Below are 27,287 nucleotides of genomic sequence, written 5' to 3' on the forward strand. Positions count from 1 at the left end.
GTGTACTCAGTAGTAACTTCCCAAATTCCTTACTGGAATGTGAAGTCTCAGAAATGTGAGACTGTCAAATGACGTTCCAAGATCTCTAATGTTGTCCTTTTTAGCCTTTAAATGGAAAACCATAAGTGTATTACTGCAAACGTTTGTTACCATTGGGAGCTCCCCATGTATTCATGTCCAGTGTACATTCAGCAGCAAACTGGACTTGAATGACATTTGTGCAAAAAGTACTTGTTCAAGGGGTAGGTGGGAGTTCGATGAGCTTAGCGAGAAAGTAGAGGTTGAAGGGAAAGGGTGCGGTCTGCTAATATTGATTTTAGCCCTTTGCTACAGGCCAGCTTTTCTGCGCAACTGATGGCACAAAGCATACACTGCGTGAGAGGGTGCATTTTCAACCACAGAAAGATGGCTGCCATTAGGTTGTGTTGGGGACGGTGAGATGTTGCACAGTTTAGAATGAGAAGGCATATTCAGAAAACATGAGAAGCAGTGCAGTCGATGAATATATCACACCCTGCCAAATTTATCTGTCTTCTCAAAATGCTGTAGTGGAATTCCAGTTGAGTTGGTCCTACAATGATTATGTGGTAACAGCTTTCTGATACATAAGCTAATGGTGAACCAGCTACTTACATGCTACTTTCAGTGCAAGCTGTTCCTAATATGCTTGCTGTTCCACCTGAAAATGTTTTTTTTAAAAGGAGCCAAGCCTCCACCTATTTATTCATTCCCATATATGTGCTTCGTTGGAAGTTCAGTCACTGGTCAAGATTCAACAGGGTGCCAACTCACTTGATGGCTGCCATATCGCTTCTGTGTATGAGAGTTTGTTTTGTCTCTAAGGCAATTATATATTGAAACCTCTTAAAGTAGGATTGGCAGGTAAAAGACATGCACTTAAGCAGTGGGATAAATGTTAAGAACCACCTGTTGCTGAGAAAGGTAGGTGTCAAGCAAGTGAGTGGGAAGAGATGAGAAGTACAGGTGAATGAGTCCCTGTTAAAAGCCCTTGATCTTAAGTGCCGAAGCTGTTGTTCTGTGTACTGGGGTGGTTGCTACCAGGGAGAGAGATGCCCAGTTTCCAAGAGTGGCAAAAGCCTAGACTTCAAATTAGTGATGCCGTTTTCTGATGTGTTGGGACACCGGGGTTATTTACACAAAGCACAGGAAAAATGGTAAATCAATTCTTAATATTCCCAATGTGAGACTGAACTTTTTATTTATTTGATTTATATCCTGCCCTTTCTCCCAGTAGGAGCCCAAGGCATTGAGCAGTTCAGTAACAGCAGGAATCTTACCCCCCATCCCCATCAATTTTGTGGTTCATGAGTCTATATTTCTTTTACCTTAAGGCAGCACGTGAATTACATTTCTCTACAGAGATCGGAGCCATGGACATGGGAATTAACATTTATTTATTTATTTATTTATTAAATTTATATACCGCCCGACTAGCAATAGCTCTCTGGGCAGTGAACATAAAATAGCATAAAAATACAATGAATAACAAAATAATACTAAAATACAATCATCAATCCAATACAATAAACATTTTAAAAAGTAAATCAGTGTAACTTAAAATGGTTCAGAGAATAGGAAGGTTTTGACCTGGCGCCGGAAGGAGAGCAGAGTCGGCGCCAGGCGTACTTCCTCGGGGAGACTGTTCCATAGTTCGGGGGCCACCACTGAGAAGGCCCTAGATCTTGTCATCACCCTCTGGGCCTCCCTGTGAGTTGGAACCCGGAGGAGGGCCTTCGTAGCAGAACGTAGTGCACGGGCCGGTTCATATCGGAAGAGGCGTTCCGCAAGGTATCGTGGTCCCGCACCGTATAAGGCTTTATAGGTTAATACCAACATGAGTTATATTGTGAGAGACTGTCTCAAGGTCATCCGGCAAGCTCTAGGACATGAGCGGAAATCTTTAACCTGGGCCTTCCAAGTTCCTCATTCTGAACCTCTTTAACTTGCCCTGCAACCCCACCCTTCTGATTCCTTCCTTCTTGAGCCTGAAATGGAAGCACGAGCCCATAATCTTCTTTTCAGATTATCTGCTCCGTTCTAGAGTAGGGATGTTGAATATAAGGCCTGGGAGTATTATTGGGCTGTTTGGGGTTCCAGTATTGCCCTTAACTACCCTAACTATTATCACAAAGATTACTAATTATTATTATTATTATTTTGCTTTTATGTTACTGTTTTATTATTTTTTGTTAGGAAATTGGTTTTGCAATTGTTTTTGAGATGTATTTGTTCACCTTGTAAGCTGCGCTGAGCACCGTTTTTTGTGGAAAAGTGGCATACAAATAAAATGATTATGATGATAAACACTATCTTCAGGGTCAAGACACATGCCCTTAATGTAGGGACTAGGGCTGTGCATTTGTATCATTGTTCATCTAGCTCATCTAGCTCAGTGTTGTCTTGCCTGCTGACTGGCTGTGGCTTTCCAGGGGTTTCAGTCAAGAATCTTTTCCAGCCATACCTGGAGATTCCAGGGACTGAACTGTGGATCTCCTGCAGGTAACACATGTACTCTAGCACTAAACTATGGCAGCAAGGGGCAGCTACAAAAGCTTCCCACACTTGATGTTCAGCAGTCTCACTCCACCTTTCTATTTAAATTTAGCAGTATAAGTTTCGGGAAGTGGTATGATGGGATCAAACAGATAGTGTAATGGGAAAAAGCCCAATAGCAGTGTGAATTTTTTAGGGGAAATTATGGTGATAGTCTGTGGTCAGTGAGGTTATGCTGTAAAATGCAAGCAGAGAAGACTACTTGAATGGCAGGCAAGATGGAGGGAGCTGGTTTGGCACATTAGATGGTTCTGAAAAGCAAATTGGTATATAGGGAAAGGGCTTAAGCTTGTAGTAGTGAGTGGGGGGGGTGCTGTTAGTAATTGGGGACAGTGGAGATGCTGGTGGAAAGATTTTTGGCCTGCAAGATGTTTAAGGATGGCACACTGAAACTCAAGAGATGTGTGTTAGAGGTTAACCACCAACTGTGGCCCCCTTCTCCCATAAAAAGCAGTGACTTCACTGGGTATGGTGTGGTTTCTGGGCATTAGCTGGTCATGGAATTTAGTATGCCTGTTCCTAGAACCTTGAACACTTTTTCATATAATGTTGGTTCCAAAATCTTGACTACTTTTCTGTTGCAATCGAGAAACAGAATCCAGAGTGGGCTTATACTGGTGAATGGGGCAGATCTATCTATCTATATATTTACATACATATACAGGCATACGCCGCTTTAACGTTTGCAATGGGACCAGAGAGTATACTTTAAGTGAAGCAATTGTCTTCACTTGTACTGCACACAATCACCACTAGATGGCAGCGGCATCATGCCAATAAAATGTACGTTATTGCGAACGTTAAGCGAGGTATGGGGACGTATGGGGCATGTACGTTATAGCGAGGCAACGTTAAGTGAAGCAACGTTAAGCGGGGTATGCCTGTATAATAAACAAGATTGATTCTCAGTAGCTCCCATTTATGCTCCTCAGTCTGTGACAAGTAGCAAATGAGCCCCTCATCCCAGTCATTGGCTGATTCTGGTAGTGAACCGGGCTCCCTGATTAGCACATACTTGCCTTTCCCTTTTCTTCCTAAGGGAAAAAAGGAGCCCAGCTTAGACCCTTCTCTGCCTCCTAAAATAGATACCCTGTTTGGGAATAAGTTCACATGTGACTGCATGTGGGGAAGAGTATGCTGTGTATGTCCAGCTTATAGACTGCAGCAGCAATAACAGCAGCAACCTGTATTCTTCAAATTATAAGACCTAATTAGGTTCTCTCTACTGTTCCAAGTCTCTCTGTCTCGCACAACTATATTTGTATGCATGAGTGCTGAGCATACTAATCCCTTCCTTCCATGTATTTTAAGTCTCTTCCTGAACCGCTCCAAAGGTTTATAACTTAAAAGAGGGATTTGCTTCAATGGAGGAAAAATCCAGTTTATCTTATGTGCTGTCTTGTGGTACAGATACTATTTCTGTGTCTTAAAGCAGCATTTGTAGCTTTGCTAGAGCCCTAGGCTCATAGATAACACTAATTAATGTTCCTAGAAGCCACCTAGTGGGCTTTGCAATAGAGCTGAGGTTTCCTACACACAAACTTATGTGGGAAATAAGAGTGTAATACACTCTAGTCACTATTGCCTATTGGCATAATGCTGAAAATATGTACCCAAAATTTGAGTGGGCACTTCTGGATTTTTCCAGTGTATCTTGACAGCAAAGCTACTTTTTCATAAAGCTACCTATCTACTTTTTGAACATCTGCCCTTTTAATCCTCTCTCTCCCTATATTTCTGCAGGATAGACCATCTCTCCCTTTCTCTCTCTCTCTGTGGAGTGTGAAGTCATCCAGTATGCAAAGGGGTGGGAACAATGGTGATATTTGAAAGGAAATAAATCTATTTCCCTGTCTTTTCATTGGCCTATAGGGCAGGACGTCTGAATGAAAGATGTTTTAGGGGTGGGGTGGCTCATGCATTATTTCTGGGATGGAACATGGAAATTGGTAGCTATGATGTGGCCATCCCAGACCTATCTACTTCAACAGTCTTCTTAGCTGGTACCAGTATTTTTAGGAATTACATAGAAGGTATGGACTTGGGCAACATCTCTGTGTCTCGCCTCCTGTGGTGTGAATAAGCAATGCATGCTGTGGCTGGCATATTAAGTTTCTCTGCTCTTACCCTTTTTTATAATTGTTTGGTTCCCTGAAATGAAACAGACTCCCAAGAGTTTGGGACAAATGCCTGTCTTTGGAGTTTCAAACACTAGTGCAAAATAGTATTTATTCAGACTCGCCACCATTGCCAGTCACACTCTTCCTTTGGCAAGAGGTTAATGGTAGTTAAAAGGGCTGTGACATTCTAAAAAGCAGAAGGGTACAAAACATTTGGGGAATCACTTCTTCAGAGTGTCACAGAGAATACTTTTTATCTCTTGGGGAAAAAATCGCAGTACCAGGGAGTTGCTGATACAGGGATTAAAAGATTGAGCTATGAATCAGGATGCCCCTAGTTGAATTCCACTGTGAATTTACTAAGTGACTCTGGGTAACCCAAAACCTTTCAGCTTCAACCTCCTCCTCTCTGTATTATGAGATAATACCTACCTTGGAGAGTTGTAAGGACAACCATATGAAATCATGATATGACAACAAACTAAAGGACTGTGTGCTCAATGGCAGTACATGCCATGATGAGTTTCCGCCAGGCCTTGAAGACCTGGCTCTTCAGGCAGGCTTTTGGGGTTGGCTAGATTTTATCTTGTTTTTAGTTTTTTAATGTCTAGGTATTGTATGCCTATTTTGTACGTCGCCCAGAGCAGCTGGACAGCCAGCCAGATGGGCGACTAATAAATTAAATAAATAAATAAATAAAATAATACATTCCTAAGCTACTGTGGGCTCTGGTATTCAGTCTCTCCATTGCCTTGGTAGCTTTCTCTCCTTGCGTATATAGCATTTTCAGAACCAAACCAGTGTTGATTTGAGAAACTCATGTATTCTGGAGAGGGAAAAATCTTGGATCAATTTTGGGCAGTATGGGGGTGGGGACAAGAGAGTTTATTTCTAAAGTGGAGACTTGTTTCCTCCAAGTATATAATCAGATCTGTTCCCCCGTAAGATTACTTTACCCACTCAAAGCCTGGCAATGCAAGTGTTAACCTCCTAGGAAGGATGTGTTGAAGAAGGAACACTAGTTCTGCCAGTGCTATGGATGCCACTGAAAGGTTCTAGACCCTCACCCATCCACCCCGAGCCAAAAGCCTGTTACCACTTAACAGAACTTCTCTGCTTGTTTGTATACTGATTCCTTTTCCAGAAAGAAGACATTCCTGTGGTTTTTTGTTTTCTATTGACCATAAACACAAACTAGAAAATAAAGCTATGGCTGTCTTTGTTTTCTTGCAACTCTGTTTCCTTTCTCTGGTTTCTTTATTTTCAAATAATGTATATGCAGCTATATTTAAAACATCCTCTAAAATGTTGGCCCTAGAACAGACACAATGAAGAACTTTTTTAAAAAAACTCTTCTTATTGAGTAGTTGTGGTTTGGGGTTCTGTTTACAGTATCCATGTGTAACTTCCATACAAGAAAGTTTGGTACAGATTTTTTTTTTAACCACCTAGGTTATCATCAGTGTTTTCATTAAAACAGCCTCGTGTGTAAGAATGCAACAGCAAGAGGCCAGAAAATAGTAGGGGTGTGCATATAATATATTTTATATGTACACACACATATATACACACACAGACTTCAACTTTTTCATATTGGTGAATTATTCCCTAACCATGTTTGCAATAATCATGTTTAGGCATTTATTAAGGTGGCAGGTTTATTTCCTCTTTAAAGCTTTTTACAGAATCAGCTATGTCCTGTCCTCTCATTTTTTTAACCTTTTTTGGCACAGTATTGTTATAATCATATTGCAAGTATGTAAAAGCTTCATCCTCCACAAGGCACAATTGAAAAAGCAGCACGACCCAAGTATGAATCCAATATCAAGTACAGCTATTTAATGCCCTGGGCTTCCATCCCATTTATCTATACCCAAAGCTGCCTCACCATCAGTGAGAATTTACAACCTGCTTTCAACCCGTATCAAAAGTTCACTAGAGATTCAGTATATACAAACTTATTTCTTTTAATACAAATATTTACATACTATAACTACATGGTGCAGTTATGTCTTGGAACATATTGATATACACAGTGTCTCCATAAAGAACCCTGTAAGTGTCATATCTAATGATGTACATTGCTGTTTTCTCTCTTTTCAAATATTAGTTCATTCACTGCCTTAGGTGCTGTTTCTTACTTTTCAGTCTCTTCTTTTTACCATCCAGTAACCGTTTTCGTTTTCTTACAGTGAGCAGTCAAGTACCTAAACTACTGCAAGGGCAATATTTTCATTAAGCGATTGCTCTAATTGTATTAGGCTATAAACTTCAAATTAAGCTAGTTAGGTTGGGTGACTTCAATCAACCGTTTACTGCTAGAATCAGACCTGTCAAGAGCCAATGTTCTAACCAGCTCCCCTTACCAGTGATTTTTTCAGCCTAACAAGAAAACACCTTATTTTTGCTGCTTGCCTGAGATGACTAACAGACGGATTGTCAATGCATTTGGCAGGCCCTACTACATGGTATTTGGGCTTGGTGTTTCACCAACTCTGCAAGGCAAATTATTCTAAACCTTCTCCAGATGGTGCCTTTATCTTTGTTAGGAGTTGCATTGAGCGGATTTATTTCCATATCACCATTCTATTAAGCACAGCACACAGCGGGAATGATAAAGGTAGACACAACAGACAAGATCAAGATTTTCAGAACAATCACCCTGACCCCCATACATACAAAAACAACTTGCATCTCCTACACATATGTACCTTGGGTGGTATTCAGTGCTAGTCCTACTCAGAGTTGACCCACTGAAGTTAATAGAAGTGACAAACTTAGGGTCACTCATTTCAATGGGCTTAGCTGAATACAACCCCTTATATTTGCCCGCCTGCATGGATGGTTCGGTGGATAAGGTAAAAGAGTATATATCCAATCCGTCCCCCACTCCAAAAGACTGTTCACGCATTGCTGATCTACTTTGTAATCTGCACAGTAGACAAGGAAACCTGTATGTTAATGAATGGAAGGATCCATTATCAGCAAAGCCTTTTCCATTTTTGCATTGAGTTGGGAATAGAGGAAGCTGCCATGAGTAACCAATGGGCCATATGGAGACAAGTCCTAAATATGGATTTCTCAGCTATTTTAATCCTGGTTATTGCACAGATTATCTTGGGAAGGGGAAAGCATGAGTCTTGTTAGCATATGCCAAATTTACATAAAAGTATTTTCTACTCCAGTCATAACTTTTGAGCTAAATGTTTAGTCCTGTCAGGTTTTAGGCCACCTGTCAAGATAAACAAGTCTTTACAGGTAGCCCGTACCGTTCCAGTATTTTAAGCTCCCAAAAGGGAGGAGAGGAGAGCACATTGCAGCCTAACATCTGATAACTTCTTTATAAAGAAAACCACAAGAAAAACTACTCAGTTAAAACTAAGATGGCAATAGCCAGGTCATTCTTATGAAGAAATGAGATGTGGCATCTTCCAACAAAGCTTCCATGGAAAGTCAGCATGCAATGCATACCAAAATCCTGTAGAGCTGGAGATGATGGGTTCCATGGATTCCAGCCATGATTGGCACTTTCAGTATTAAATTGATTGTCTGCCACTCAAAATGGCCAATGGCAGGCAAATACGGTTTGTAGTAGAGGTAGAGTGATATCTCTACAGCTATAATGCATTGTGTCCGGCGGTGGCTTCCAATTCAATATCCAAATTTCAAGCCACGCGTCACTTTGTTCTTTTTCTCCTGCAGTACCCTAGGAGTGCCAAGTCCATAGGATTATGGAACTGGAAGGAAGTAGGAGGCAATTAAAAGTAATTCCTGCCTTCAAGGCAGGATCTTCCACTTAAACCCATGTTGTCCAGACCAGTGTGCTAAATAAGAATGAAAGATAACACTGCATGATACAAGCAAGCAAGGAGGTGTATATACCACATAATCAATGGGAGGGTAGTGGCTAGATTCAGACTGGTGCAATCTCCCCCCCTCCCCCCCCAGTGAGGCTCAGCTGGCTGTGGACAAGTCACTGTAGTTCTGCCTAATCTCCACTGCAGGGTTGGTTTGAGGGTAAAACAATCTTTGCTCCAAGTCATGGCCTTGGAAGACCAAAACACTTTTAAAAGAGCCAGTAACCTTGTCAGCAGAACATTTTCCCCAATATTAGACCCTCCCCAAGGAAGATATGGGGCCTGGGTCTACCTAATCCAGCATCCTGACTCTAGTTATAGCAGTCTTTAACGACACTAGCTCCCTTTCAATTATCTATCCCAAGTTAGGGAACACCATAATATTCTGAGTAATCTTTTTTTAAAAAAATCTCTAACTCAATGGATGATATTTTATGTTTGTGGCTGAATGAGCAGGCTGGGGCTATGCGTGCTGTTTGTTTCCCATCCAGGCCAAAACATCTAGGGCCAAGTTTCTGTGAGCCTCTAGCCTAGCCTCTGTTTAGCTGCCTCCTACATCAATGGGTATGTAACATTTGACACTACCAAGTGGCACAACCATCCGTTCCAGGAGCTGGATGTGACCTGTCCAGTTGCACACTCCCTCTAGCTAACCTCAGCAGCAGCAGATGTGGCACCTGAGCATCCCACATGTTGCAGGCCACCTTCTTGCATTACCCCAGTGACACATGAAAGACCTATGCTGGTACATCTCCCGCCGCCGCCATATAAGAATCCAATCATGTTCATTCACACTTTTTCCTATTGAGTAAACAGGCTAAGGAGGATACTGGAGAAATGCTCCAATTGTGGCTGTTGTTGGGCAAGTACACTTAGAGAAATACCTAGGTAAGAAGCTGCAAGTGGAATGCGATGGTGATACCGGAAAGGTTCTGTGCAAAGTTTTAAAGTGCATGGTGACCGCAATGGATAAAGCCTATCGTTGTGCCTCAGAGGATATGCATTGGTGATTGGATTTTTCTCGAGAACTGTGGATGTGGACCTGCCATACTTAAGCTCTTTCAACCATGTGAGGTGACTCTCATGTTAGTCCCAATGAGTTCAAATGGACTTATTTTCAGGTAAGTGTGTATATACGATTGCTACCTAACATCATGTTGATTCTGAAGGGCAAGTTAAGGGCATGCTTAATTTCCCTACTGAAATAAATGAGGAAGCCAAATCCTTTGAAAAGAATTGTTTGGGAAGTTATAGGGAAAGTGTTACCTGTAGCATTTGAGCTGCAATGGATCAACGTTCACAGGCTTAAGCCACATGTGACCCTGCAGCTATCATGCACCAACTTTGGAAAAGCAGTCCAATTTTTGCAGGTTTAGAGTGGTGCCCTTCCAAAGATAGGTGGAGGTGAGTGCAAGAGGTGATCTCATTCATTCTTTCTCACATCCACACCCTGCATTTAAACCACATGGCTTCCCCCAAAGAATCCTGGGAACTGTAGTTTGTTATGGGTGCCAGGAATTGTAGCTCTGATTAGAGGTAAGCTACAGTCCCCAAGATTCCTTGGGGGAAGGCATGTGCTCTAAATTTGCATTAAATGTATGATAGATGTGACCCTGGGCTGGAGAGCTAAAGAAGTTCGGGATCTCCTGGTGCCAGCCTTTCACAAACAGGAGTCCAATTACTCAAAGAGTTCAGGAAAAACTAACCATCCTCTTTGTAAGAGATACAAATGCAAGGGGGGGAAAGTTACCAGAATGATTTTTTTTCCTTATACAATTAAAAGTGCAAACATTTTGCATTGGAAGAGGAGTGACACCACAGAGAGAGCTGGAGATCTGATCGCTGTTTCACGATAGCACAGAGGGGTCAGCTTTTTATAAGGTTTAAAAACTGAACAGCTTTCCTTAGAAGGTGGCTGAAGCCCCTGCTTCAAAGCCTAGAATGGAGTTGACCCCTTCTGCAAAGATAGGGGTATTGATTGTCCATGTCCACAGCTGTGCAACTGTTGTTTTGGGGGACACAACTCATTCAATCTTAGAAGACTGACTGAGGAGCAGAGTCCTACTTTCTAAAGGGGGTGGGGTGGAAAAGGCATTAACAATACATGTTCTATCTCGCTCCTATGAAACACCAAAAAAGGCAGCCAAACATTAAAAACCTGGTATCAAAGAACCATTGTTTCAATAAATGGCAGACTGCATACAGAGAAAAACAAACGGTAGGCATTAAAACGTGCCCAGGACCTTTTCAAGCCACAATCCTACACAAGTGTAGTAAGTTCCATTACACTCACTGAGATATACTTCTGGACAAACGTGCATACAATCAGGCTGCTAGCATGCCAAGTTATAAACCAATTTGCTTATCTTGTGTCAATTCATGTTTGGGTCCCTGAAACCAAAAGGGAATCTGTGCTCAAAGGAATTTTAAGAAAACCTGTTGTGTTTTACAAGAATTGGCATTCATTAGTAAGCTATCATCCACCACATCACCCTTTTGCTGAGGTGGTGCTAGAGGGAGATTAGGAAGGGCCAGTGCATCAGGAAGAGACTAGCTTCTTTCAAAATGACTATGTGGCAGGAATCCTGTACCTACATATCTGGGAGTAAGCAGAACCACTGCACAGATTTAGTTCTGAGTACACATGCACAGGATTGCACTGCATGTTTACAAGCAATCCCCAGGCACTTAAAGTGAGAACATTCTGACAAATGCACAGTTCCATTTGCAAACAGGGGTGAGGGGGGATAATAAGTGTGAAGATGGTATCTGTAGTTTCTCTATTTAACAAGGACTTCTCACAAGCATCACCATCAAAACTTAAATGCAGCCCTTCCTGCTTTCATTTTAAAAACTTCACGGCCCACAGAAGAGAAATTAATACTCGCACCAATGTCTTTATGAGGCTGCCTGGCATTCAGTCTGGCAAAGGCGCGTGTAAAAACAGATGATGGTGGAATTATGCCATCCAAAAATAAAACCTGAAACTGGACTCTGCTTGATCTCAACTCCACAACCCACCCATTTTAAAAGTACATCCTCCCTCCAAATTTATTCTCTTTTATATTTTAAACTTCAGTGGTGCGTTATTCAAATAGACAAGGCGGTGTTACAAAGTTCTGCTGTTAGAAGACTGAGTAACATTTGCTTGACCAGTTGCCCAGTCTAGCCTAGCAGAAAGGACCCGAAGGAATCATTTCTCAAATAGTAAATGTATCCCAAGGCTACATATTAGGCTACAGTCTTATCCCCACTTACCCGACAGTAAGCTGCTCTCAAGGGATACTATGTTCTATCTCCATTGTCAGAGGCGTTATGCTGCTGAACACCAGTTGCTGGGAATCAGAAGTGGGGACAGTGCAGCGCACTCAGGTCCTGCTTGTGGCCTTGTGCGGGGACCTGCTTGGCCCCATTGAGAACAGATGGCCTTATGTTCATAAGCCCTGGTGAACTCAATGGGACTTGCTTCCAGACAAACATGTATAGGATTTCACTATCCTGAAAAGGAATGAAGAAGCAAAGGAACAGTGCTTAGGAACAGCTGCTTAACCCTATCCTCCTCCTGCCATTTGCTCATCCTCAGCTGCTTTCCCAAAGGTGTGAGAAAAACAGCGTTGGCACCATTTTTGTGTCGATAAAGAGCAGGAAGGGTTAAGCAGCCCCTCTCCCTGTCATTCACAACTGCATCTTCCAAGGCTGTTTTTCATAATACCTGGAGAATGAGTCACACATTGCTGCCATGTAGCATACAGTTAGGTCCTAAACCATTCTCGCCAGGCCCCCCAAGGAAGGGTGAAAGCATTCACAAGGGGGCAGGGTGCTCTTAGTAAGCCCCACAATCTTGCAATACGGGCAACGTGACATGTCTGTTCCCCCACCGCCAAACACACACACCACTCTTCCAAATCCGGAGATGGAGAAAAGTGTTTCACCACAAATGGGCAAAAAGCTCTGGGGTTGGTTCCAACCCTTTTCCAGGTGGGAGCTGAAGTCAGGCCGTGCTTACCTGCTCCCAACTGGGACCTAGTAAGGTGCTTTTTTTTCACACATGAGAGAGTGGGACTTGTTTGTGGTAAGGTACAGGATTGGACAGTCCAGTCCTTGCTGTCAGAGCCGCGTTGGCTTCACTGTACATGGCTGTGTTGATGGGCTTTCCGCTCCTGCAACATCGCCCTGTGAAGCGTCTCCAAGACTCAAGGGTCTTGCCAGACCAAATCCAGACCCCTGAAGTGATCCCCACCACCAGGCACATGAAGTACTTCAGCATGAAGAGAGCATAGTCGGGCTTGAGTTTGGGTTTCTCTCCGGGGCACGCGCAGTTCTGTGCCGTCTCCCACCTCTCCCGATAGTGCTGCTCATAGATGTAGCACGCCACCACAATTGTGGCCGGGACGGTGTAAAGGACGGTGAAGATGCCGATCCGGATCATCAGCTTCTCCAGCTTGTCCGTTTTTGTGCCCCCTTGTTTAATTACACTCCGGATCCTGAAGAGGGAGACGAACCCTGCCAGCAGAAACATGGTCCCCGTGAAAAGGTACACTACCAATGGAGCCAGCACAAACCCCCGGAGCTTGTCTAGGTTCTGATTGCCTACATAGCAGATGCCAGCCACCGGGTCTCCATCCACGGAGCTCAGGGCCAGCACGGCAATGGACTTGACGCTGGGGATGAGCCATGCTGCTATGTGGAAATACTGAGAGTAGCTCGCAATGGCCTCATTGCCCCATTTCATCCCAGCAGCCAGGAACCAGGTGAGAGACAAGATAACCCACCAGATGGAGCTGGCCATGCCAAAGAAATAGATCAGGAGGAAGACCACAGTGCACAGGGCGGGTCCCGTGGTCTCGTAGTGAATGTGGTTGTAATCTTTGTTGCAGGCCACGCTGGCGTGGCCCACGACAAGTCGGATGATGTAGCCAATGGACACGAAGAGGTAGCAGGCAGATAAGAAGATGATGGGGCGCTCTGGGTACTTGAACCTCTCCATGTCAATCAGGAAGGTGGCCACTGTGGTGAAGGTGGAGATGAAACAGAGGACAGACCACAGGCCTATCCAGAAGGTAGCAAAAGTCTTCTCATCTTGGGTGAAATAGGGCTGGAAGCAGGGGATGGCGCAGTTGCGTACGTGACCCGTCTCAATCTTGTTGTAGAGAGGGTGGGACTCTTTGGAGATGAAGACCAAGGGCTCCTTGCATTCGCACACTCTCTTGCAGTTGGCCCCGCTCAATGGGGTGAGGTTTCTGTGGGCACCTTTGGAGGGGCGTGTCGGCTTGGTAAAAAATGGGGGCAACGTGGTGGCCTCTGTCCGATTGTAATCCATGCACAGCATCTCCGCGTCGCCCAGGACCGGCAGCTTGTCACAGTTCATCCTCTCTGGCCAGGCAAAGCCATATTGCCTCATCAAGGGAGAGCAGCCAGCTTTGGCCCTCTCGCACACCGACCGGCAAGGAGGCAGGGGCTTGGCATAGTCCAGCAAGCAGATGGGGGTATACATGCTGCAGAGGAAAAACTTCAGATCCGGCGAGCACTGGATCTCCACCAGGGGCCAGAACTGGTGCACCTCTAGCCCGGCTTCATCTTGCGTGTCGTGATTGAACTGGTTTGGCATGTAAGTCAAATTGTAGCCAATGCTCTTGCACATGGGGACAGTGATCTCCTGGCAGACGATGGCTTTGGATGCGGCAGCAGCAGGAGCTGGAGCCTCCAGCAAGAACAGCAAAAGGCTCAGCAAAGCGTCTCGGAGGCCGGCCATGGCACCAGCTATGGAGGCTGCTGTTGACCAACTGGGGGTGGCGGTGGCTGCGGCTGTCTTAAGGCTTCTGACCAATTCTAAGGAAGGAGGTCTTGTGGTTACTACAGGTGGCGGTGCCCAGGAGAACTTTCAAGGCACACATGATGGGGCACACACACCCCACTCGAGTCTTGCTCTCCCTCCCTTAGTAATCCCAAATCCTTAAATGCGTGGAGCGTTTGTTTAAAAAGAACACCACCGGGAAGCGTCTGTTCCCCTGCGGGGCAGGTGCCGTAAGGGGGATAAAACCCGGCAACACAAACCAAAAAGGCAAACTCCGCAACAAACCAGCTTGGAGGCGACTTTCTCCCCTGTCATGCTCGCTGGCTCTGCTCGGAAGTCCAGCGCAGCGTAGGCAGAAACCGGGGCTGGATCCGCCAGCGCCAAGTTCGAAGATCCCACCAGGAAGGAGAGAGGGGGAGGGGAGTTTGTTTTCAAAGGCTCCAAGCTTCCAGGTCCAAAAGTCCTTTCCTGCGAAGTCTCGGGCGGGCTTGGATCCGGCCCAGCCGAGCCATGTAAGCGGGCGCGGTTGGCGCGCGTCCTCTCCGGCCCGATCCCCTTCGCTTTCCTAGGGGAAAAGTTTGCCGGAGGGGCTCTGCGACCGCGGCTGGCGCGCCTTGGAGCCGGCGGGCCGCGTTAAGGAGGGTGTTGGCCGCGTGGAGCCCGAGAGGAGACCCCTCCGCTCTCCCATTCCTCCCATGCCGATCGGGCTTCAACCGCGTCGTCCCGCGGTAAACACCCGGCGGGCTCCGGTCGGTTCCACGGCCAGGGATCGTGGCCCCAAGCGAGCGAGCGAGGCGGAGGAGGTAGTCGTCGCTGGCCGCCCGGCGGGATGCTCCAAATCAGGGAACCGGCACCGCGTAGGACGCAAGCGCGACGCCGTCGGAGGCTGCCTAGACGCGTGGAACCCGAGAAGCGCCACCGCAGGCGAATGGAGCGCCCAGCCGGAGCCACCTGCGCTCTAATGCCTGGGCGGCAAGACCGCCCCCCGGGGCCCGCCCACCCGCGCTGGAGGCCGGCCTGGGCGACGCCCCCCCTTGCCTGCCCGACTGGAGGAAGAAAGCTTGGGGCCGGCGGTGGCGGAGGAGCCGGCGGGAAGGAGGGCTGCTTTGCGCCGCCGCCACAACAGCGACAACTCGTGCCGAAGGGGCCCGCCGTGTAGGTCTCTTGCTACAGAGAGAGAAAAGCCACGAAGAGTCTTAAGAAAGACTTTGTGCCATAATATGCTACGGTCAATTTTGTTAGCGTTTTAAGACTGCAACAAGACTGTCTGCTGAATTAACTTTGGGCATTCGCAGCTACCGATGTGACAACGGCCACCGGCTTGGGTGGTTTTTAAAGCGGGCTAGACACATTCATGGAGGATAAGTCCATCAATCGCTACTATGAGCCACCATGGTGAAATGAAACCTCCAGGTTCAGAGGCAGTGTACCTGCGAATACCTGTTGCTGGGGGGGGGCTGTTGTGCTGACCTCATCTATGCAGAGTTCCCAGAGGCATCTGGCTGGCCACATTGGGAAACAGGATGGTGCACTTGTTGCAATTTATGTTTAATTGTCACCAGGCAGAGCCCATAGTAACATGAGTAAAAAAAAATAAAATAGAAACAGAAATAAAAAGAGAGGTCCCTGTCCTGAGGAGCTTACACATTTACCTTTTCCACAGTTGGGAGGAGGGAACTATAGAGCAGGGATAGGGAACCTGCAGTTTTCCAGATGCTGCTGGACTCCGCCCCCCCCTCCCTGCCCATCACCCCCAGCAAGCATAGCCAATAGCCAGGGATGGTGAGAGTTGAAGCCCCGCAACATCTGGAGGGCTGCTATAGAGGGAGTAAATCAGGGGAGCAAGGGGTGCAAGTCAGCAGATGCCACCACTTGAAGGACTGTTTAGCCTTCAGGGCAAAAGAATTGTCCTCCCCGCAACAATATCTTAGCTTAGCACCTTGATCACCTGAATGTGATGGGAAGGGATGCAGGCGTGCAGGGTCCCCTTTAGAATTAGGAAAACAGGAAGCTGCCTTACACTGTCCAGCTCAGTACTGTCTACACTGACTGGCAGTGGCTCTCCAGGGTCTTCAGATGGGAGAACACTCCCAGCCCTACCTGGAGATTGCACCAGGGAATTTTCATGTGCAAAGCAGATGCTCTGCCACTGAATTATGGCCCTTCCTCTAAGGGTTGTTGTGTAATTAAAATGCACCCTGTGCTCCTTGGGGGATATGCAGGGTAGCGCACCTCCTCCTAGCCAACTCCAGTTGCGTGTCCAGGATTTCAGGAGCAGGAAGGGAGTTGACCTGCTGCAGAACTCCTCTTTTTTGCCTCCAGAGGTATTAACTCTGAGCGCTTCCAGATGACCCATTTATTGAGTATTCATCCTGATTTGCTTGCAGGAAGATTAGATGACATTGGCTATTTCATGAACATGAATTCTGATTTGTTTAGGGAGTGGTTCAATGACATCGCTCCAAAACAAATGTGATCCCACATTTCCCCTTATTGCATTTTTCTTATCGCAAATAGTCCAATCTTTTGGGGAAGTAAGTTTTCTTATTCAAGATCTCCAAATCAACTTTAATTGTGCCGCGTGAATTTGCCAGCATGCGGCTGAAACCCACTCAAAAATAGTGACAATCTGGAAATGCCCTCCCTCTTTGGTGCTCACATGCTGTACTGTTGACGTTCAGGATGCTGAAACCTCTCCCATGCTCTGCAGGCAGGTTCAAGGCTTTGAAATCAGCCCCAAATTTTCTACTGCACCCCAGGAATTGGGGGGAGGGAGAGAACAGGGACATTGAAACTTCGAGCTGAGCACTGCCATGAGATTGCATGATGGAGATGAGATGGGAGTACTTGTGGCTCTGAAGCAGCCATTGGAAGAGAGGATTTCCCCCTAGAATATTCCCCTGCCACTGTAAGTCCTTGCAGTCCCCCCCACCTCACTTGTCTGTCACCATTATGCATCTCATATCATGCCAGCTGTTGGAGCAAGTGTCATTTTAATTGTTTTTTGTCCCAATCTTTGAGGAATGGCTTGAAGTCATAGACACATAATTAAAACCCTGCTGGATAAGACGGACGGTGCTTCCAAACTGCTGGTATTTTCAGATGGGATTCAGTCACCTACCAGCAAATCCAGGAATAAAAGCTGATTTGGAGCTCTTGGGCAACAAATCTGCTTCTCCAAAAGACTGGACATATTGCAATAAGGAAAGCGACAGGAAAATGCATTGGAAAGTGTGAGATAACTCTTTTATGCAGCATCATCTAACTTTCCTGTAAACAAATCAGGATGAATGCTCAGTAAGACAGATCATCTAGACACGCTCTGGGGGGGTCCATCCAGCATCCTGTTTTTCCTAGCGACCAGACAAATGCTTCTGAAAATGTCACAACCAGGGCACAAAAGCAACTCCTTACCCCAGCTACTTGCCCCCCCAGTCCAGTAGCTATTATTCAGCAGCACACTGTCTCTGAAGCTGGAGATCCACATAACCATCGACAGACCTCCACAAATTTGTCTTGTCTCCTTTCAGAATCACTAAAATCTCTGGCCATATTGACCACATGTTGAAGAAGCAAATTCCCCCAGTTAATTTTGCCTTTGATGAACAAGTGCTTTCTTTTGTCACAGGAAGGAACACAGGAAGCTGCCTTATACCGAGTCAGACCATTGGTCCATCTAGCTCAGTATTACCTACACTGACCAGCAGTAGCTCTCCAGGGTTTCAAGCAAGGGACCCTCCCAGCCTTACCTGGAGATGCAAGAGCTGGACCAGGGACCTTCTGGATGCACAGCAGGTGCTATACCACCAAGCTACAGCCCCTCTCCAATCCCTTTGGCCTAAATCTACCACCCACCAATTTAATAAAATAAGTCAAGAGTAATTAAGGGAACATTAATGCATGATCTTATTATATGTTTTTTATTACATCCTTTTATTTTTGCTTTGTGCTCTTAACATTTTCTGTAAGTCACCTGGAGACCTTTTTTCATATAACAAGCCTTGGCTGGGAGTCCAGAGTCTGTGAGTTCAAATCCCCGCTTGTGTCTCCTGGGTGTCAAGGGCCAGCTAAAGATCACCCCCACAGGGAGTGGCTCAGGGGTGACGTGCCCTGCCACCTGGGCAGCCGTGGGCAAGCTGCAGAGTCCCAAGGAGCCCAGTTGCCCCCCAGCTGGCAGTTGTGGACAGGGAAGGGGCTGGCTTGTGCAGCTGTGGCAAACTGAGCAGGCCCTAGCTGGGTGGGGAGGACTAGCCTCAGAGGGAGGCAATGGTAATCTCCCTCTGAATACCGCTTACCATGAAAACCCTATTCATAGGGTCGCCGTAAGTCGGGATCGACTTGAAGGCAGTCCATTTCCATTTTTCAGTATGTAGTAGCAGTAGTTTGCTTTAATTAAAAGTTAAAGGGGAGAGAGATTTTTCTAACCTTGTGATTTCACAGGGAAGGACAGCAGCACCTTCCAAATATGTGCACCCTTTCAAGGCTGATGGAGTCATTGTAGCCCTCTGGCTAGTTCTGAGTGTGTGATGCATGTACGACTTAGCCTGTACTTTGGAAGTGGTAGGAGAATCCTGCTGGGATAATTGAAAGATAAAATATTGAAACTTCATCTTCTAGGTGGCAAACTGGGACAACTGCTAGTAACACAGATATGGGGTTATTTCTTCACATGGCTTTCCAGGCAACAGTGAGGGAGTGTCCTTGTATTGTCCAGGCACAATCAAGCCTGGTGAAGAGGTGCTAATAATCCTCTTCAACTTGCAGCACTTAGCACCTCTTGGGTAGGTGCTAAGTGCTGCTAATGAAAGGGGTGTTTGGTAAGAGAATCACCTGTGGAGTACATTGAGATGTACAGAAACAATTTAGGGCTTCTAGTTCACTCACACTTATCTTCACTGGTCCTCCCCCTCCTCCTTTCTGGAAAGGAGAATGTTTTCGTCTACAAACAAGAGGATACGAATCTGAAGAAAGCCCCATCAGTTGGCATGTTTGTTAGCCACCCTCTCTCCTACAGTGGCCAATATAGATGACATCTGAGGACGTGGATGCATTATGGCTTGGTGCTTACCTAGAGTTACAATGATTTCTATAGCACTTTGCTAGTGTTTCATATTTCTTAACTAATTAATGAGAGAAGAAAAATGCTACGTAACGATGGAAGACATCACAACAAGAGCCGGTGTGGTGTAGAGGTTAAAGTGTTAGACTAGGATCTGGGAGACCAGGGTTCAAATCCCCATGCAGCCATGAAGGTCACTGGGTGAGCTTGAGCCAGTCACTGCCTCTCAGCCTATCCTACCTCTCAGGGTTGTTGTGAGGATCAAAATGGGGAGGGGAGAACCACATACACTCAAACACAACTTGAGCTCCTTGAAGGAAAGGTAGGATATCAATGTAATTAATAATAATAAATAATATTCTTTACAGCTGGGGCACAATCCAACAAAGGGACAAGGTCAATTAATGGGTGGTTAATGCTGTATATAGGATTGTAGTCCTTGATCTGAGCAATCCCATGGACACGCATTGGGGTTTATATAGGATTGCACTATCAGAGCCACATAAATGTAGGCAAAATCTTTAAAAGTCATTGGTTATCTCTTTTCCTGACAGTCCCTAACGCTTGCCAGACTTCACAACTTTCAGCACGGTGTGAATTTGCACAGTGTCAAAAAGTACACATCGATGACCACTTATTGGGCTTGTGGTGCACTTTTGCCTCCGAGTTCAAGGCTCAGTGTTTCAGGAGTAAATAATTCTAACGAAGTAATTCAATCTATTGTGCCTGATAAATTGATAATCTGTCCACATGTTTGTGGTGAACTCTGATAATGGAGTCAGATTAGCCTGCATAAAGGTGGGGTTCACCTGCGTATTCCCCAATCTATGCTCATGAGCTAGGAGTTTACTGGGTGCATGAGAAGCCCTGATAATTAGATAATCATTCATCATGACATGCAACCATATATGAAGTAGATTTCTGCTTGGGTGACCCTTGCCTGATCCTCAGTCCCATCAATTTGTTTATTGATGTTATAAACCAGGGTGTCCACTTAGGCCAGAGATGGGAAACCAGCCCCTGGATGGGGGATGGGAGTCAGACAGAAATATTTTAAGCAGGCACCAAAAAGAATACATTGAAGGTGCCTACGTGATGTCAACAGGCAGGGAGTATGGGTGCTACCACACTAAAAGTCCAATTTCTTACAAGTGTGAAATGAGTATTATGTAGCACCTGTAACAGTGCCAGTTCAGCACTTTATTTAGATCTTACTACTATTACTGATACTATGTTTTATTCTTTGTTTGCCAAATGGCTACTAAACTAGAGGTAATATATGCTTTTTATTATCCAGTAATGTTTCCCTCAGGCTATTTTTTTTCTTTTAGCATTTGCAGAGGAAGACATATCTGGCCACAGAGGATGCCCTCCCCAAACACATTATGTCTACATGCAGTTCTGTTCTGAAGATGTGCCGCTTGATCAAGAGGAGGCAAAAATCATGAGTAGCAACTCATGCAGAGATCCAATATGCACCCTCCTTTGAGGTCAGAAATTTTTGCTGCATCAGGAACGACTGAATGTAAACATGAATGTATTTCTCATGGCACTCCAGCAGGTCTCTCATCACACAGTCATGAGCTATGGCAGACAGTTTAGGAATGACTGCATGCATGGAAGCCGGATAGAGGTATCATGGCCAGACAGACACTGCTTACTGCCTGGCTTATTTACAGACTTTGATTTGTAGGTTGCCCTGACACTTGGGGTGGATAATGAAGATGTTTCCTTATCTTAATCCTCACAGCAACCCTGCAATGACTGTCATTACTACTCCCATTTTACAGAAGAATGACTGAGGATGACTTGCAAAAGGCCACCTATTAAGTGCACGGCGGAACTAAGGTTTGAACGCAGGTCGCTCGAAACCAAGCTGAGTGAGTTCCTTTACTGTAGGGCAAATGGAGGTATGCAGCACACTTCCCACTGCTCCTTCTTCGCAAGGGAAGCTTAAGGTTGCGTTCTCTTGTCTCCTCCATTCGTGAACAGATTTTTCAAATGCCCCTGACAAAATTCCATCACGCAACACACCCTGATGCGAAAGCACAATTGCAAAGACTGGCCTGTTTGCCTTCCTCTATACAAAACTGCTACCAAAAATAATAATAAAAAGGCGAGTCCTAATTTGCCTCCAGTGTGTAAACAGCTTGAGAAAGGCTTAATGCTACGTCGGTCTGATTTTTATAAACATGCGGTCTATTATGCTAGGAGGCTGGCTTAAAGAATGGGAGAGAAGGAACACATCAAGTGAGTGAAGTGGAAAGGTGAAGGTACTGTATAACCTCTTAACCTTTCAACCTGCGCCTTTGTCCTTCCCAGTCTGCTCTAAGAAAGTTAACTTTCCCCGTTCCCCCCTCACAGATGTGGTGTTGTCACTTGCCTGAGATCTAAATCATTTTTGCTTGCTTGCCCACACATGACTGTTCCAATCCAGTTTTCAATACGAAGGAGTGCTGATTTATTTATATATCATTCATGTAGTTATTTGTTTAACAGCCCACACTGTTCCTACAGCTCAGAATAGATAAAATGGTATTTTACTTCAATTAACAGCAGGGGTAGCCAATGTGGTGCCCTTCGGACGCTGTTGGAGTCCAACTCGCAGCAGTCCCTGCCAGCAAAGCAACGTTCAGGGATGGTGGGAGTTATAGTCCAATGACATCTGGAGGGCACCTCGGTGGCTACCCTAATTTCACCTCACAAAAACCTTGTAAGGTAGGTTGCTGTCAACTCCCCATCCCCAAAGCAAGTCTTATGTGCCTTTAACAGCTTGCAAAATGGGCAAAACAAAATCCAGCCCATGCAGTTTTCTCTGTCATTTGTAAGAAAGGCTCCACCTGTTGAATATTGGCTTTTGACCCAGGTGTTAAAGACACAAGAGTCCAGACATTTAAAAACATTGTGATTTTTCTCATTTTACAGATGGGAGAAACTTGGCGAGTCAATGAATGAGCTAGAAGAGTGTCCTGAGCTAAGAACATAAGAAAAGCTCTGATGGATCTGAAGAAAAGGGACATCTAGTCCAGCATCCTGTTCCCAAGACTGGCTAGTAAGACCTTTCCAGAAAGCCCACATGGAGGGCACGAAGGCAGCAGCCTCCTCCTGCTGTTCTCCCACCAGCAATTGGTATTCAGAGCCCTTTGTGCATGTGCGGTTAGCTATCTTCCATGAATGCTGCCTAATCTAAAGATGATACAAATGGAAATATTGTCTCCTCTTCCTGCTTCTATTTTGTCCTCCAAGTCTGCACAGAGGACCATTTAGTACATTTCCAGAGGAGTAGCTGTGTTAGGCCTCATCTGCACTATACATTAAAGCTGTATCATACCACTTTAAACAGTCATGGCTTCCCCCAAAGCATCCTGGGATCTGTAGTTTGTGAAGGGTGCTGAGACTTGTTAGAAGACACCCATTCCCCTCATAGAGCTGCAATTCCAGAGTGGCTTAACAATCAGTCCCTCTTCCCAGGGAATTCTGATAACTGTAGCTCTGTGTGTAGAATAGAGGTCTCCTAACAACTCTCAGCACCCTTTACAACCTGCAGCTCCCAGGATTCTGTGAGGGAAGTCATGACTGTTTAAAGTGGTATGATGCTGCTTTAAGTTCATACTGGAGTTGGGGCCTTGGGCTGTTGAAGCAAAAATAACAAAGAGCCTTGTGGCACCATAAAAATTGCATGGGTTGGAAACATGACAACGAAGTGCAAAAATCACCAGTTAGAGTTAAATGTACACAAAATAAGCACAGTACCCTTTACAATAGCAGTAATTGATGACAACACAATGCTAAGTAAATTAACACCTGTAGTGGGACAGGAAACCACTATCTCTATTCACTAGCACACACAAAAAAACCATTTGGTTTATGAAATTACCTATAGCAAACAGTTATTTCTATCAAACTTTTAAAAGCAGGGAAATTGGGCAGCTACGGTGAACGTACCAGGGGAGCAGGAGACCTGACCTTCTCTCTGAGATACTGTACTGCCATACAAATTTGTCAAAATGCAAACACAATTTGGGTTGGTCTTTCACAGTCCGTCCTTCACAGTCCAATCCGCTCCCTGTGTAGCTTGGAAGAATTTGGTAACATGCCTCTGAGCATATGATGAGAGGTGGCAACACTGCAATCAAGACTACATATCCAAAGATGGAGAATTACAGTTTTTGTATGTTTGCTGGTATTCTTACTTTCCTCACTGTGTTTCTTTCCTATATTACTACTGTTTCTGCAGAGAATCTAACCTAGAAAATTATATTTCACTCATTATTCATCCTAGAAATCTGTGTTAAATTTATTTTTATTAATTTCAAAGCCTTTTTAGCGGTCAATGTAATATGATGGTGAAGACAGACTTTTGTGTTTCAAATTGGAGGTTATGTTCTATTTCTATTTTGGGCGCATTAATAGTTGAATCTGAAACTGCAGCTTTGATGTAAAATTAGTCTGGTTACAATATGTTGCTACTTAAGCAGTGAATCTAACTGTTGGAGAAAACAAACTTGGCCTGCCCAAGATGCATGTTTTCAGCCTGCTATATTTAAAACACTCCACTTAAGGAAGGGTGGGCACGGCCAATTAGAAATTTGCTAGAATATATTTCACTTCCTGCTGTTTTATGTTATGCAAACTGAGACACTCCTCATGTCTACTGGAGACTATTCTGTGCCATTATTCCACAATTTTGGAGGTTTTTTAGTGTAAATTATGCAAACTGTTGGTGTACTTCACATATTCAGCAGAAACAGAAGCAAAAGAAAATAATGTACCACAGAAAACTTCACTAAAATTGCAAAGTAAATCAAACATATTTAAAGTGAACATCAACTATCTTAATATTATCATTTCCTCCCTGGTAAATAAGATCAGCACAGCACATGTCTTGCTGTACACTGCCCTGAGAGCTTGTTGCTATAGGGCGGTTTAAAAGCGTAATTAAATAAATAAATATCTGTTATTTGGGCTGATTGCGGGTGTTGCCACCACACACCATATGCTCAGAGGCATATGTTACCAAATTCTTCTAAGCTACACAGGGAGTGAATTGGATTGTAAAAGACCAACCCAAATTGTGTTTGCATTTTTACAGATTTGTAGGGCAGTCCAATATCTCAGAGAGGAGGTAGGTCTCCTGCTCCCCTGGTATTCTGTGCATTCACTATAACTGCCCAATTTCCCTGCTTTTTAAAGTTTCATACAAATATCTATTGGCTATGTACATTCTTAAACCGCATGGGTTGTTGTTTTTTGCCTATTAGTGAATTTCTCTGCTTTTCTAATCTGGGAGATAAGAAATGGGATCCTGTGCAAGTTTGCTGAGAATGGATTGATCATTTGCATGCTTATTGAGTTCAATGGGATTTACTCCACAGCAGTCATGCTTAGGATAGAAACTGGCCATGGGGGGGGAGGAGGAGGAGGAAGGGGGAGGGCAGGGAAGAGGGATGGCAGAGGGGAAGAGGGGGGATGAGAGCAGATTGGAGGGGAGGAGGAGGGCAGGTTTGATCATTTGCATGCTTGAGTTCAATGGGATTTACTCCTATGTAATCATGCTTAGGATAGGTGAAAGTGATCCCGGGGAGGAGGAGAAGGAAGGAGGGCTGGTGGGGGAGGAGAAGGGGGAGGGTAAAGAGAGGAGGGGGTAGGAGGGAGGGAGGGGGAGGGCAGGTTTGATCATTTGCATGCTTTTTGAGTTCAGTGAGATTTACTCCTGTGCAATCCTGCTTAGGATAGGTAAAACTGACCTGGGGCAGGGGCAGGGGCAGGATGAGGGGAGGAAGGGAGAGGGGGGCAGGAGATTGGGTGGGTGGGTAGGCACTGGGCAGAGTGAAAGCCTATTTCCTTTCCCCCACCTTTTTATTCTACAGCAGACACATGTAGTCTCCCACCCAAATGTAAACCAAACCAGTCCCTGGTCACATCCACACCAGATATTTAACCCGCTTTAAACAGTCATGGCCTTCCCCCAAAGAATCCTGGGAAGTGTAGTTTGTGAAGGGTGCTGAGAGTTGTTAGGAGACCCCTATTCCCTTGAAAGACCTACAGTCACCAGAATGCTCTGGGAAGAGGGGCTGACTGTTAAACCACTCTGGCCACTGGAGCTCTGTCATGGTTGTTTAAACTGAAATAAATGTCTGGCCAGAGTATGGGGCAAGATCAGTAATAGGATTATACGTACTCTGTGAACATAGCTGATTTTTAATTAATTTCAACAAATTATTAGACCACTGACCAAAAAAGTCCAACAGGGGTTTGTTTTACTCATGTTTCAGAGTTTAAAATCTGAATTCTCTCTGAGTGTTTTGTGTATCACCATGAAAACTTAGAGGGTGTTAAGCAAGTGTTCCCGAGTTCAGGAGTCTAAGTTTTGTACGGTTTTGTTTTGAAATGAGCTTATGGGAAGCAACAGAATGGCATGCGGGTATTTTCAATTTAACACTGCGGAATGTGAAAAATCCATGCTGGCTATAGTATACAGTCACTGTCATGGCTGTATAATTCAGACCTAATGATTAGAATCAAATGTAAGTTTTTGTTTTAATGCAACTATTACACAATGGTCCCCCTTTGAAATACCTTTGGTGGATGATCATTCATAAACCAAAGATATGTATATCTGCATGGACACTCTGCTGCTGACTGTCATTCTCCACCAGAAGAATTTCAAAAGGAGATTATTGTTACTACAATTGGGAAACAGCTGGAAATAAAAAATCCTTGCTGATCTACAGCAGATCACCTGGAGATCTACCAGTGGATCCAGATCTACTTTCTGCCCACTCCTTAGACTTTAGAAAACTAAGCCACACTTCAGAAGAAGGAAAAAAATAAACAAGAGGAGGAAATGTGTGCAGTAACACTGCTTAACTCCTGCCACAGTTAATCTTTGACACACACAGAGACCTGAGGACACAGTCATTGATGGGCAGGGTTTCAATGAGCAAGAGCTTATCACAGCTCAAACCCCACAATTTGTTTTCTGTGCCAAGACTCAGCTTCAGCACAAGTGAGGGAAATAATACTTGAGACAAAGTAGGACAATTCTTCCCTTCAGCTAGCCACCACACATCTGAGGAAAGGGTGGAGGGAAAGGCCTTCCAAGATGACTTTCTGGCTTCTAGAACCTTCACAGTTATGTCATAAATCTGGGCCGTCTGTGAACATGTGTGCAAAATATGAGATTTTTTTGTTGATGTGTATAGAAACAGGAGTAGATCCACAAACTCTTCCCTTTCACTCTTTCTGCCACCCACTTCTCCCCCCCCAATTGTTTCCCTCCTCCTTGCCACAAACATGAAATGAGGCAAAGGGCTGCCTGTTGCCCCCCCCCCAAACCACCACTGTTTTCATTACCATTTTGCTGGAAAGTTTTTCCTAATGGATAATAGCATTATGGAAGCACGTGACAAAAGAATCATTAATCGGTCAGAATATTTTAATCTTGAATTGAAGCAGGGATGGGGAACCTTACGCTTGAGGTCCATAGGTGGCCCTTGGGACTCTCCCCAGCTACACCCCCTGCTTTGCACCCTCCTTGAGTATTTCTGCCCGGTTGAAACATATCCTTGACCTCTGAACATGCTTCTTGCTTGCCTAGATGGCAGATAGAGTGGGTATGAGAGTATGCGTAGAACTAGTCTTTTGTACATAGGCAAAATTCATATGTGTTGCTCTGTTTATTTTCACCTCTGGTTCCAACCACCAAAGGTATGTGGCCCCCAGAAGTTTGCCCAGAAGGGAATGTGGCCCTCGGGCTGAAAGAGGTTCCTCACCCATGAATTACAGTCACTAATTTGCCCCCAGAGTAAGGTGATGTTGTTTTGCAGAATGTAAACAAGCTCTTTGTTTTTGGTCAAAGTTGCATATCTTATAGGTTTTTC

The 27,287-nt window shown here is 44.9% G+C and overlaps 1 protein-coding gene across 1 annotated transcript; it reads right to left on the reverse strand.

Moving 5' to 3' along the window:
- Positions 1-1,404: 1,404 nt before the first annotated feature.
- FZD5 (frizzled class receptor 5) lies at positions 1,405-15,291 on the reverse strand. Its single transcript, XM_061607817.1, has 2 exons — positions 12,558-15,291; positions 1,405-8,518 (listed from the first exon to the last, which is right to left on the reverse strand). Exon 1 carries the CDS (start codon positions 14,301-14,303, stop codon positions 12,594-12,596), a length of 1,710 nt encoding a protein of 569 aa, XP_061463801.1. The 5' UTR covers positions 14,304-15,291; the 3' UTR covers positions 1,405-8,518; positions 12,558-12,593.
- Between the last annotated feature and the right edge of the window lie 11,996 nt (positions 15,292-27,287).

This window comes from Rhineura floridana, chromosome 2 (genome assembly GCF_030035675.1).
Source record: "Rhineura floridana isolate rRhiFlo1 chromosome 2, rRhiFlo1.hap2, whole genome shotgun sequence".
Taxonomy (NCBI): domain Eukaryota; kingdom Metazoa; phylum Chordata; class Lepidosauria; order Squamata; family Rhineuridae; genus Rhineura; species Rhineura floridana.